Here is a 14,439-nt window from a genome sequence, read left to right as displayed (position 1 = left end):
TCATCGCCTTGTCACTTTGTTATTTGGCGCGAAATTCTCAATCCGCTGCGTGTGAGGATGTAAACAGTTGAAAGATCGGGATTAATCCGGTACAGTTTGCGCTGAAGTTTAGTCTCAGAGACCGAGCTGACAGAGGGTAGCCGTGGCTGTGCGGTGCCCGGTCTGAAATAACTCTGGGGTTCAGTTTTTGTTGTGTTTTTGGTTTGTTTTATCGATGTCCGACCACAGTGAGCTGAGCGGCGGGGAGGAGGAGCTCATGACCCCGGCAGAGCTCATCAGCAGACTCGAGGAGGTCAGATTATTACATTTTATAGTGTAATCTTTATATATTTTTTGAATTGTCTGTATAGGCTAATCTACAAAAACACACAACCCTGACATGTGCTCTCAAATAAGCTCACTAATCTACAAGTACACATGAACTCAAAACTAACTATATTGATTTTGTTCGCTCACATTGCTAGTTTTGTGGTGAACAATTCACCTTTGCATGTCATTAAGAAAAAAATAGTTTACCTTTTTATAATCTTTAATTAAATTCTGAAAATGCACTTGCTGTTTGTTTTCAATTAAAATCTCAGATTACGTCAGACTGAGGTATTAGGCGTGGCTAACACTTAACCACGCCCCTCCAGCTGTCAATTTTGACAACAAACAGAAATGATGAGCTGGGGGCTGTTCCATAAACCAAGCTTAGAGAAAAAGCCAGGCTTCTTTAGGTAAATCAGGTTTATTAATGGCGGATTTGGTTTTATAAATCAAATTTACGATACTTATGCTGGGAAACTAGCCTGGTCCGGGGCAGGTTAACTCTCAGGCTAAGTTCAAGCTTAATCAAAGTAATGTTAACATAAGCCTGCTGTAATTTGATGTAATTTTAATTCACTTAACCTCTTAATAATGATTACAACTTAATCCCTACTGAAAAATCCATCTTAAACCAGCCTAGGCTGGTTGGCTGGTTTTAGCTGGTTGACCAGCCTGGTTTTAGAGGGGTTTTGGCCATTTCCAGGCTGGTTTCCAGCCTGGTCTTAGCTGGTCAGGCTGGAAAATTACCAGCTAAAACCAGCTTGACCACCTAGCCAGGCTGGGAGCCCAGCTAAAACCAGCAATGTCCATCTTAAACCAGACTGGTCAAGCTGGTTTTAGCTGGATTTAGCTGGTCATTTTCCAGCCTGACCAGCTAAGACCAGGCTGGAAAAGGCTGGTAACCAGCCTGGAAATGGCCAAAACCACTCTAAAACCAGGCTGGTCAACCAACTAAAACCAGCCAACCAGCCTAGGCTGGTTTAAGCTGGATTTTTCAGCAGGGAGTCACTTTATATATATATATATATATATATATATATATATATATATATATATATATATATATATATATATAAATGAGCAATTCCAGCGTGATAATGTGATATTTTTACCCAAGGTTTTCACACCGTCAGAATCTTATACCGGCCCATGCCTAGTAGTGGTAGATGGTAGTGTTCTTGTGTCAAGAAATGTAGCCTATATTTGGTGTTTTTATTATACAATATTTATTCTGATTTTGAATCTTGCATCTAACAAATATTCAAATTTACAGAAAAACAAACAAAAAAAGCTCAAACTAATACTGAAACTAATAAAAACGAAGCTATTTCAAAATATAGAAACTAGTAAATCTGCCTCTAAAACTAACTAAAACTGATTGAATTTAAAAACTAAAACTCATGAAAAATCCTAAACTATTATAACCTTATCCCAAACTGACATCCTCAGAGAAGGACCGCCATTCTAGAGCGGAAGTAAATGATTACATTGTTTTTACACTCTATTTATTGTATTTTTTACATCAGTACAAATGATAACTTTCACATACGTGTACTTTTTTCTTTTTAATGACAAAGATGTAACATCATGTTACTATTATATGTATAAGAGAACTAAAAATCAAAGAAAAGTGGAGGCAAGGGGCAAAAAACAGAAAGAAGTAAAATAAAAGAACTAAATAAGGGGGATATTTGAGGTGTTTTTACTAGGGTTCAATCAGGGCTCTCTCGTTAAAGTACTCAATAAATGGATTCCATATTACATGGAAATTCTTTGTTTTATTTTTTAGGAAAAGCCTTAGCTTCTCAAGTTCTAGACAGGACTTGACATCCTTTATTATTGTTTAAATAATAAATTTAGTCAAATCAATCTACATGCCAAAAGGCTTATAAATGGAATCACTGTACGTTAATTATTAGATAAATCTGCATCATCACTGACACCAAATACAGCTAAAATAGGCCCAGGGTATATTTGTGTTCCCACCACTTCTGATATTAATAAACTGAAATCCAATAATTAACGATTTTAGAACAACTCCGAAACATATGACTGGGTTTGATTGCAACTATCACACAGTGGGTCTGCGGCAGGGTACATCTTAGACAGCTTTAATTTAGACAAGTGGAGTCGGTGCAGAATCTTAAATTGTATTAAACCATGCCTGATACATTGCCATGCTTCCTCCCATTGCCAATTTTCAATGTCTGCTCCGAGAGCCTCTTCCCACGCCACTTTGAGATGCTCTAATGAAACATCACATTCTGACTGAGATATTTTATTATATACAAGGGAAATTCCTCCTTTCATTAATGGGTTCTGTATAAACAAAGTTACCACTAGGGAAGTTGGGGGTTCAGTAGGAAATTATACATTTCTTTTGGTCAAAACTGCGAGCTTGTAAGTAAATGGTGACATTTTGATTAAATATTACCTCGTGTTTATTTGCATGGATTAATTGGTCACCTTAGGGGGGCGTTTGTCTATTTAATTTAATTAATTTTTATTTCTAAAGCGCTTTTACAATGTAGATTGTGTCAAAGTAGCTGAACACAGAAGATCTAGTAAATGTAAACAGTGTCCTGTTTTTAGAGTGGAAGTTCAGTTCAGCTTGTCTGATTATTCACTGCTGAGAGTCCAAACACTGAAGAGCAAATTCATCAATGCACAGCTCCACAAGTCCCAAACCAAGCAAGCCAGTGGCGACAGCGATGAGGAACAAACTTCACTACTTTTTTGGAAGCGCTGCATTTTTTTGGACCTCCAGCAGAGTGTCGAGGCACTGATTCACTCTAAGTACTCCGTTAAAGCATTCGTTTGAGGCTGTTTTAATGCGAGTATCATCACCGAGTAGATGCACATGGGTTTTCTAATGAGTGTCTGTCGCTCTCTTCTGTTTCAGGCTTGGCTTAATGAGAAGTTTTCTCCAGAACTGTTGGAGAACAAGTCTGAGCTGGTGGAGTGTGTGATGGAGCAGCTCACACACATGGTATGAGTCTGTCTGCAGTGCTTTTCAGTTCGATTAAACTTTGTGTGACGGATATTAGCCAGTAGACGAGGTCAAATCGACAGTTTTAGGTGTTCGGTATCAATCGTGACTTGTGGTGTGATTCAGGAGGAAAATCTGCAGCGTGTGAGGAAAGGAGACCTGAAGGCCAGTGTTCACCGCATGGAGATCGACCGCATCCGCTTCGTTCTCAGCAGCTTCCTGCGCTCCAGACTCAAGAAGGTATCGCAGAAATCAAGCATTATTTATTTAGAAAGACTGGCAGTACACGCATGGCCTGTTTCCACTGAGTGGTATAGTACGGTACGGTACGGTACGGGTCACCTTTATCAGGCTTGCGTTTCCACTACCAAAAGGGTACCAATGGTGCTGTACGACAGAAAGTTTCAGTCAACGTCATTCTCACTGGAGGAAATGTCTACAGTAAAGCTGTACGGGTCGTTCACATATCATATGAGAAGCTCTTCTCACAACACAGATGCTTTATAAACATAAATACTTGTGTATAAATGTTCATTACTAACCTTTCTATGAACATGAGTTGATTATAACTGCAGATCAATGATGCAAAACGTCTGCGATTTATATTAAGTAAAAAAAATCAATGCAACGTCGACTGAAACTTGTCGTACACCATCATTGGTACCCTTATGGCAGTGGAAATGCAAGCCTGCTAAAGGTGACCCATACCAGGTAAACCGAAGAACCCGGAGGAAACCCACACCAACACAGGGAGAACATGCAAACTCCACACAGAAATGCCAACTGGCCCAGCCGGGACTCAAACCAGGTCTGTTCTGTAGGCTGATGTTGTGTCCACGTCTGGTTTTCTCGCCTGCAGATCGAGAAGTTTTTCCCTCATGTTTTGGAGAAGGAGAAGTCCCGTGCTGATGGAGACCCCTCGTTTCTGTCTCCTGAAGAGTTCGCCTTCGCTAAAGAGTGAGTTCAGCTGAATCTGCTGCTGTCACACTGAGGAACTGTTCATGTCTGTCAGAGTGACGCTTCTGGGCTGAATGATGAGGGCGATCGAGGAGAGAGAGAGAGTATTTGTGTGTGAGTGTATGCGTGTGTATGTCTGTGTGCATGTGGTTCTTTCTGTGTGTGCGTGTGTGTGCGTGCGCGCGCATGTGTGTGTATGCTTGTGTGTCTCTGTGTGTGTGTGTGTATGCATGTGTGTGTGTGTGTGTGTGTGTGTGTGTGTGTGTGTGTGTGTGTGTGTGTGAGAATGGGTGTGTACCTGATATCTATTACATTCTGGGGACAATCAAATCAAATACCAGTACATTTTGACATTGTGGGGACATTTTTTCGGTCCCTTTGATAAAAAACAGCTCCTAAATCAGACAGAATGAAGTATTTTGTAAAATGTAAATATGCAGATTGTTTCCTGTAAAGCTTGGGTTAAGGGTAGGGGAAGAGTATATACAATAGAAACATCATTACTTCTATGGTGAAGTCCCCAATAGACATGAAAACCCAATGTGTGTGTGTGTGTGTGTGTGTTCAGGTATCTGGCAAACACAGAGGTTTACCTGCGAGCCGTGGCTCTGAAACACATGCCACCAAACCTGCAGAGCGTCGACATGATGAAGGCTGGTGAGAAACACTTCTTTGCTTTTAAAGAGCCCCTATTATACATTATAAAAGGTCATATTGTGGTTTTGGGGGTCTCCAACAACAGGCTGATCTGCATGCAAGGTCAAAAAACGCCTTCATTTCATTTTATAACAGCAAATTCAGTAGATTAACTTCATAACATGCCGAAACTCAATGTCAGAGACGTCCTTTAAATCAAGTTCAAATAACGTCCTGTATGTGGAGATCGGCTAACATTAGTTTTGTTTTCCTATTTCAGACCCATAAAAATAATTACTGCTACATGACGATCGCTTGTATTCCCTAACATGGCTAATGCTTGGCGTGTATCAGCAAACAAAAGCCCACATTTACCTGAATAAACAGTGATCCATCAGATCCTGTAGGTCAGAAAGTGTAGTTTACTGCTGAACAACTCATATTATCATGGTAAAATAACACAGAAATCTAACATTCATACTTCATTTTCCTCCCGAAGCTCAAACTGTCTGCTTAGAGAAGCTGTCAATCACAATGACACGCCCCTTTTTAATATCATTAAATTACTGGATAAAAACGTGCTGTTTACAAAAATGAAGATCTGCACCTATATCAGTGCCTCCATCTTTCTGGATGTTTTATTGCAAGTGTAATTGATTATTTTATTTGGGCTCAAGTCTCGTTGGTTAACATGGGGAGGCGAACTTTATGACTTGTACTGCAGCCAGCCCCCAGGGGGCGATCTAACGGCCAGCAGAGTCACTCAAAAGGAGGCGTGCGGCACTCTCGTTTCCAAACCCCTCCTTATCGCGATGCTAATCTGTGCTGAGTGGTCGGATGACCCAGTCTGCAGTGATTGGTCGACTGCTTTCAGCGCCAGAGAGTAACGCCCACCACGGCTTATCAACACTGTTGAAGTAGACAGAGTGCAGAGTGTATGTGTGAGCCCAAAGCAGGAGTGCATTAAAGCAGTGCAGTTACACATTCAGTATTAATCCACACAGTGGCAAAAGCTGAACTATTTTAAAACTTGACCGCTGCACATGTGTAAGAACAGCTGATGGTGGCCATAGCAATGACAAACAGCAGAGGATCGCGAGCTCACAAGCGCATTTAACAGTCCCGCGATTTCGCTGAATCCAACACAAAATCAACAAAGTCAATCCTGCAAAATTCATAATTAAAAGCAAAATAATTGCAAAAAATGTAAATAATCTCATAAAACATCCAATTCTAAACCACATAATCAAAATATTTGATTTCAGTTTGCAATTTATTGTTAAATGTGACTTATTTATGTAATTGGGAACTCATTTATTGGGAATTTATTCAATTGGGAACCGTGAATAAAACAAATGCGGTCTTCACTTGAAAACTGTCCACAATTTTACTGACAATAACCTCTCAAACACTTTATTAGGTGCCTTTATTAAATTAGTTGTGGTTAAAACGCTGGTGTTAGGAGCAGCTTTTCATGTGATCGTGCGTTCGTGTGTGTGTGTGTGTGTGCGTGCGTATGTTTCCCTGTGTCTGCAGTGCCTGAACCATGTCTGGACTCGTTTGTCTTCCTGAGAGTGAAAGAGAAGCAGGAAAACATCCTGGTGGAGCCTGAGACGGACGAACAGAGGTAAAAACGCACTCTCTGTGCACGTTTTCACACACTCTTCCAGTGCAGAGGCTCTTCCTAGGCTTTGATCCAACCGTGTAATTTTAGCGACTGTCGCTTTAAATTCAAATTAGATGTGCACTATTCAAATTCAAATGTGCACTAAAACCCTCTCATAATGCCTCTTAGTCGCTGACAGTATCTTCGTCAGGTGCGGTGCAAAAACTTTAACGCCGGACGACTGCTATTCACTTAGGGCTGTTCATGCTAATTCATTACTAATGGGCGGGGCGTAGCTAGTGTCTGTTTCCGCTCGTATGTCAAGAATAAGGTCAATAAAGTAAACTTTTAATCAGTGTGGACGTCTTTCTCAGGGAGTACGTTGTGGATTTGGATGCGAGTTCACAGCACCTGATGCGTTATCGCACAATAGCGCCTCTAGTGGCCAGTTAATGAAAGTGACGATTTTGTTCTCTTTGACTTATTGGATGGAAACGCTGCTTTATTTACACATCTTTGCGTGATTATGATCTGAGGACGTCTTTTATTGTCTTTTTCAGGGAGTACGTTGTAGATTTGGACGATAGATCGCAGCAACTGATGCGTTATCGCACAATGGCGGCTCTAGTGGCCAGTTAATGAAAGTGACGATTTTGTTTTCTTTAACTCATTGGATGGAAACGCTGATTTATTTGCATGTCTTTTATGCGATTTTTCCAGTTTTCCGCATAAATTAAATTCGCATCTTTGGATGGAAACGTGGCTAGTGTCTGTTTCCGCTCGTATGTTAAGAAAAAGGTCAATAAAGTGACTTTGTGAATGTTGTTTTGATCAGTGTGGACGTCTTTCTCAAGGAGTACGTTGTGGATCTGGACGAGGGTTTTCAGCACATTATGCATTATCACACTATAGCACCTCTAGTGGCCATTTAATGAAAGTGACAATTTTGTTTTCTTTGACTCATTGGATGGAAACGCTGCTTCATTCGCACATTTTTTAATGTGATTATGATCTGAGGACGTCTTTTATTGTGTTTTTCAGGGAATACGTTGTGGATTTGGACGAGAGTTCGCAGCACCTGATGCGTTAGCGCACAATAGTGCCTCTAGTGGCCAGTTAATCAGGAAGTGACAATTTAGTTTTCTTTGACTCATTGAATGGAAACGCTGCTGTATTTACACGTGTTATGCGATTTATTCCAGTTATGCGCATAAATTAAATTTGCATCTTTGGATGGAAACGTAGCTAGTGTCTGTTTCCGCTCGCACATCAAGAAAAGGTCAATAAATCGACTTCGTAAATGTTCGTTTGATCAGTGTGGACGTCTTTCTTAGGGAGTACATTGTGGATCTGGACGAAGGTTCGCAGCACATGATGCGTTATCGCACAATAGCGCCTCTAGTGGCCAGTTAATGAAAGTGACGATTTTGTTCTCTTTGACTTATTGAATGGAAACGCTGCTTTATTTACACATCTTTTGCGTGGTTATGATCTGAGGACATCTTTTATCGTCTTTTTCAGGGAGTACGTTGTGGATTTGGACGAGAGTTCACAGCACCTGATGCGTTATCGCACAATGGCGCCTTTAGTGGCCAGTTAATCAAAATGTCGATTTAGTTTTCTTTGACTCATTGAATGGAAACGCTGATTTATTCGCACGTCTTTTATGCGATTATTTCAGTTTTGCGCATAAATTAAATTTGCATCTTTGGATGGAAACGTAGCTAGTGTCCGTTTCCGCTCGCACATCAAGAAAAGGTCAATAAATCGACTTCGTAAATGTTCATTTGATCAGTGTGGACGTCTTTCTCAGGGAGTACATTGTGGATCTGGACGAAGGTTTGCAGCACATGATGCGTTATCACACAATAGCGCCTCTAGTGGCCAGTTAATCAAAGTGATGATTTTGTTCTCTTTGACTTACTGGATGGAAACGCTGCTTTAATCACACGTCTTATGTGATTATTCCAGTTTCCCATCTTTGGATGGAAATGTAGCTAGTGTCTGTTTCCTCTCATACGGCAAAAATGAGGTCAATAAAGCGACTTCGTTAATGATCTGTTGATCTAAGGATGTCTTTTATCGTCTTTTTCAGGGAGTACGTTGTGGATCTGGACGAGGGTTCGCAGCACCTGATGCGTTATCGCACAATAGCGCCTCTAGTGGCCAGCGGAGCAGTGCAGCTCATTTAAACCTGAGCAGAAGATGCCATGGAGGAAGCAGATCATCCGTGTCTTAAAAACATCCGATCAGTGTCCTGACACCATACAGATCCATAAGTATCACCTTATGTTTGAATATAAAAGATTAATGTACATTATAAAACTCACTTAAAGGGACAGTCCACAACAAAAAAAAGTCTTGCCATTCACTTGTTCAAAACATGTTGGAGTTTCTTCTGTTGAACACAATCCTGATAAGATACACTGAAGAATGCTGGGAAAAAACAGCCATTGACTTTCATAGTGTTTTTTGATCCTACTATGGGTGTCAATGACTGCTTTTTTATCTTCAGAATATCTTGTTTTGTGCTCAACAGAAGAAAAAATCATAAAAGTGTAGAGTAAACGGGTCAATTTTGGGTGAACTGTCCCTTTAAGAGCATTTTTACTGTGTTTTGTATGTTATATAAACTAAAGCATATCTGCATATACACTCAGGTGTAGGACAGCAGTTGTATAGTCTTGCGTTGTTGTGATGATATTGCGATATTTCATCACACACTGCCGGCTCTGCTGTCGCAGGCTGGTCGGAAACAGAAGCTGTGGTTTTTCTCTGTTAAAGGGAAGTTGTTGGTTCGGATGGATGAAGTCATTCAGTGGTCACCGGGGTTTTGTTGGGGTGCTAGAAATAAAAATAAATTATTTATGTTTCTATATTGTTCCACTCTTTTTTTTGTGTGTGTGTGAGACAAACTTTTATAATGACGTGAGTATGACAGACAGAAAGTGATTTATAAGCACATTTCTCTTGTCCCCATTTTTCACAAGGCTTTTAAATCAAACAGAGTGTGTGTTTTTTTTCTCAGAATGTAAAAATGCACAGGAACAAATGAATATAAAACGCAGTTTGTTGAGTACAACAACAAAAAAATAAGAGCTTATGGCATGTCCCCACAATTCACAAAAACAAGTGTGTGCATGATGTGACATAGGCCCAATCCCAATTCTATTTTGTACCCCTTCCCCTTGGCCCTTGAAACAGTGGGAAGAGGAAGGGCTTCAAAATTTACCCCTAAGAAATGGGACAGCACTTGCACACGTCGTCATATGTCATCGCGATCTCTTGCTTCATATGAGAGCAGATGATCACGACTGCTGTAGTTATTCCAGTTGTGTTATTAATTGGTGTTTATCTTCAGGAAATCACTGAAGGCAACGATATTATGTTATCATAATTGTCAGGAGACAATCCAAAACTAATATTGCTTAAGGGGCTAATAATATTGACCTTAAAATGGCTTTAAAACAATCAAAAACAGCTTTTATTCTAGCCGAAATAAAACAAATAAGACTTTCTCCAGAAGAAAAAACATTATAGGAAATACTGTGAGAAATTCCTGAATCTGTTCAACATCATTTAGAAAATAATTGAATAATTCAGAGGAGGGCGAATAATTTTGACTTCATTTGTATCTCACAGTATCTCTAAATTGACCCCGTGACCCGACTCTATCAATTAGCCAATCACGCCCTTTGACCTCTCACTCTTGCTTGAGAAATCCTCCAGTTTCTCCATATCCTCTTCAGCACGTCTCCTCTGCTGTACGTGATCATTTTACCTGTTTACCAGGTTAATTATACACCAGTGCTCACGTTTACTGCATTCACAAGCCGAAAACTCTATCCTGCAAGCCTGAACCATGCATAAAGTATTTTAATTGTTGTTCAGGTGTTACGAAACATGGGATTTAGCGGTGTCTCATCTTGCATGATGAATCATGATTCACCAACACACCACGGAAATGTGGCCAGTAAAGTATGTGGAAACCTCACAATTCACGCCGTCAACATGGAAGCTCTGTCATCATCTACTCATCCGTTATTCTCATATTGTATGAGACTATTTATTCTGTGAAACATTAAAGGGGTATTCACCCAAAAATGGACATTTCCTGGTAATTTACTCACCCACGGAGCATCCAATTTTTCTACAGTACAACATTAAAGAATATATTGAGCTGAATCTGTTGTTCTTGGTGATTCGTATAATGGCAGTGAATGGTGACAGGATTTTTTAGATGAAAAATGTAAGGAATTCAACGTTTTACATGTAATATTATCCATATTTTCCCATTATCGTGCAGCCGTAGGTCAAAACCTTTTTAAACTACCGTCTTTTGTGTTCAGAAATCATTCAAAATGTTGCGACAGTATGTGATTTCAATGTTTACTTTGACTCGTGTTTCATTGCAGACAATACAACAAACATTATTTAAAGTGTTCCTCGTTAGTTTTGATCATGCTAAATTATGGTTCTTGAAACACAATTCAAAAAAAGTTGTATCAGTGAAGCATTTATCACTTAATGTAATGTTGTCGTTCCTTTTCACAACACTTAAAAGACGTTTAGGGACTGAAGACACAAGTGATGAAGTGTTTCAGGTGTACTTTTGTCCCATTCTTCCTGCAAATAAGTCTTAAGGTGGACAACATTAATATCATTGTCCTATTTTGCACTTCAAAATGTTCCACATATTCTTTATTGGAGACAGGTCGGGACTGCAGGCAGGCCAGTCAAATACCTGTATCCTTTTCCTCAGCAGCAGGACTTTATGATGTGTGCAGACTGTGATTTTGCATTGTTTTGTTGAAATATGCATGAAAAAAGGCAGCATATTGCGCTCCAAAATCTTTCTGTACTCTTTAGCATTAATCGTGCATCACAGAAGTGCAAGTTACCTTTGCCAAGGGCACTGACACAACCCCATACCATGATAGACCCTGGCTTTTGGACTTGATGCTGCTAACAGTCTGGATGATCCTTTTCTTCTTTGGTCTGGAGCACACGGCGTCTCCCAAAAAACACTGATTCATCTGACCACAGTACATGTTTCCACTGTGTGATGGTCCATCCCAGATGCCTTCGAGTCCAGAGAAGTCGCTTCTTGACACTGTTAACATAGGGCTTCCTTTTGGCACAGTACAGTTTGAACATGCATTTGTGGTTGTAACTCTGTATTGTGGAACTTGACAGGTTTGCTGCAGTAGTCCTGAGCCCAAGTGGTGATATGGCTAATAGATGAATGAGGATTCTTGATGCAGCGCCACCTAAAGGATCGGAGATCACTGTTGTTCAGCTTAGGTTTGCGCCCTTGTAATTTATGCACTGAAGATTCCTTGAATCTTTATTGATGTTCAGCACTGTTGAAGGTGAAATATCCAAATGTCGTCTTCTCTTTCTTTGAGGATCATTGTTTTTTATAACAGTTCAATCATTTTCTCAGGTAATTGTTGGCAAACTGATGATCCTCGGCCCATCTTGGCTCCTAAAAGACTAGACCTTTCTTGGATGCTGCTTTTGTACCAAATCACATGTTGACATCACCTGTTTAAAGTTACATCATTTAACCAGTTTACCTGATTACTAGCCATAAACTGCTCCTGTCCTGACTTTTCTGGAGTGTGTTGCAGGTCTGAATGACAGGAAAGGATGTATTTTCACAAATAACATTAAGTTGACCAGACAAAACGTCAAATATTGTGTTCATCACACTGTCTGCAATGAAATACAAGTCAAAGTAAATTTGCAAATCACTCATTTCTATTTTTATTTGCATTTTCCATACTCTTTTTCTGATTTGGGGTTGTACAATTGTGGGTCAATGGTACAGTACATTTTGCGACTTGGTAGTTTTTAGCCAGTGGCCACACCCAGTGTATGTTGACCTCAGTAGTGCTAATTCTTAGTAAAGTGTGGAGTTTTATCAAGTAGTATTGGCGTCTATGTCAACTTCCCATTTCACATTGTTTCCCTCAGCCCTTGAGTGACAGGAAACCCACACCGTCTATCATCATATCTGGCGTATAAATCATCAAGAACGGTTGGTGCAAAACTGGGTCACAGTCCAGCTATTGGTTAATGCGCTGTGGAAATCCTGGAATGAATAGTGAAGTCTTTTGTTGTGCGGCACAGGAAGTCCACACATCGACAAGCAATCTGTAAACTTGACTAAAATCACAAAGCAACCTCAGGCTTATAAACACAGCGCTCCGGCTTTCCTGAATGTAGTCATAAAAGCAGATTCTGGGCTTCAGATTGAAGTTAATAACTGCAATAATAACTTGTAGTCAGGGATGGGCAGTATTTATGATGTATGGATATTATGTATTTCAAATATACACTGTAAAAGAATTGCTTAAATTAGATTTTTGTAGTTGCACTGTTAAAATGTAAACACTTTCTGGCAGAAATTCGACAATAACTTGCTGTAAATCAATCACAATTACTGGGAAACACCCATACACACTCATTCACACACGGTACAGACAATTTAGTTCATCAATTCCCCTATACTGCATGTGTTTGGACTGTGGGGGAAACCAGAACACCTGGAGGAATCCCACCTCAACACTGGGAGAACATGCAAACTCCACACAGAAATGCCAACTGAGGCTTGAACCAGCGAACTTCTTGCCACCGTGCTGCCAAAATGATCATATTTGGTGTTTTATCTCAAAATACATTTGTATGTCATCCCCCCCTCCCCCACACCCTGATAATAGTGTTACTCATAACGCTAAATGAGACCCAGCATGAGTTCATATGCACACATTTGCTGTAAATGAGGATCTTCTGGAGTCTCGCTGATGTTTTTGTGGCAGTGTAAAATAATAATAAAAGCGGTCTGCAAACACTGATCGCGGGTGTTTTGTCTTTCTGACACCCACAGACAGCAGCAGCAGTATCTCAAAAAGCTGCACAGCGCTGTCATTACGATTCATTTCCATCCAGGAACACCAAGGCAGACATGTCACGTCTTGAGTCGTGTTTTCATGTTGATGCTTTACCCCAAAATCTACACGCTTGATCATTTCTCCACGACTTTTCAGTAAAAAATATTGCAATTCCCAGCCAGAAACGTGCATGAATGAACCGTATGTATACATGTGTTAAATGTATACGCGGCTATTGAATGCTTGATTCTGATTGGCTGATAAACTTTCTATGGTGTGCGGTTATTTTCAACACACATCTAAAGTACACTCAAAACATGACGTTTGCTGTAGGGTTGGGCGATGTTGACCAATTTGGCATCGTACGATGTGTAATGTGAAACATCTTGATGGACCATGGCCACCTACGATGACGGTGAATTAATTATTTATGAATAATTCATTAACTCATATTAATTATTTGTAGCCCACTGTTTCAACTACCTGACCCATATGGTCTTCGTTTTACCCATAACCAAATCATAAATAAATAAAGAGAAGTTACACACAAATGACCACCTGTCAATCACTTTATCCGCAGGACTCTGGCATGAATAGGCAGAGTGATCTGTGTCGGTATAATGGTGTTGACAAACTTGGCTGGTAAAAAAAGGTGCACAACCAACAGGGACCAACCAACGGTATCTGAGGTTTAGCTAAAATTACTAAGTACAAGCGTGAAAGCAAAAGATTAAAGCAGTGAACTGACGCTGTGACACGTTACCTGAGAAATGAAGAGAACTCAAACCAACTGAGTACTGTAAAACCCAATAAGTTAAGCCAACTCAAACTGTTTGAGGAAACCGATTGCTACAAACTATTTGAGTTATAAAATTAATCTATATGAGTACTGTGAACTTACTCCATTTAAGTTGAAGTAATGATGTATTTGCCTTCAACACTGAGTTCAAAACTCCTTTTAAACGAGTAGAATTAACTTTCAGTCAATTTTGAGTTAACTACACTCATTTAATTTGATACAGTCGACTGTTGGGTTTTACAGTGTA

The 14,439-nt window shown here is 39.9% G+C and overlaps 1 protein-coding gene across 1 annotated transcript; it reads left to right on the top strand.

The window, feature by feature from the left end:
* The first annotated feature begins 28 nt into the window (after window positions 1-28).
* Window positions 29-9,373, top strand: gins4 (GINS complex subunit 4 (Sld5 homolog)). Its single transcript, XM_056464261.1, has 7 exons — window positions 29-292; window positions 3,212-3,298; window positions 3,425-3,538; window positions 4,158-4,255; window positions 4,824-4,912; window positions 6,428-6,518; window positions 8,593-9,373. The coding sequence occupies exons 1-7, from the start codon at window positions 215-217 to the stop codon at window positions 8,687-8,689; spliced, it is 654 nt and encodes a 217-aa protein (XP_056320236.1). The 5' UTR covers window positions 29-214; the 3' UTR covers window positions 8,690-9,373.
* The last annotated feature ends 5,066 nt before the right edge of the window (window positions 9,374-14,439 follow it).

The sequence above is a fragment of the Danio aesculapii genome, chromosome 8, assembly GCF_903798145.1.
Source record: "Danio aesculapii chromosome 8, fDanAes4.1, whole genome shotgun sequence".
Lineage (NCBI taxonomy): Eukaryota > Metazoa > Chordata > Actinopteri > Cypriniformes > Danionidae > Danio > Danio aesculapii.
Note: the sequence above shows the minus strand (reverse complement) of the source record. Positions and strands in the feature narration are given on the sequence as shown.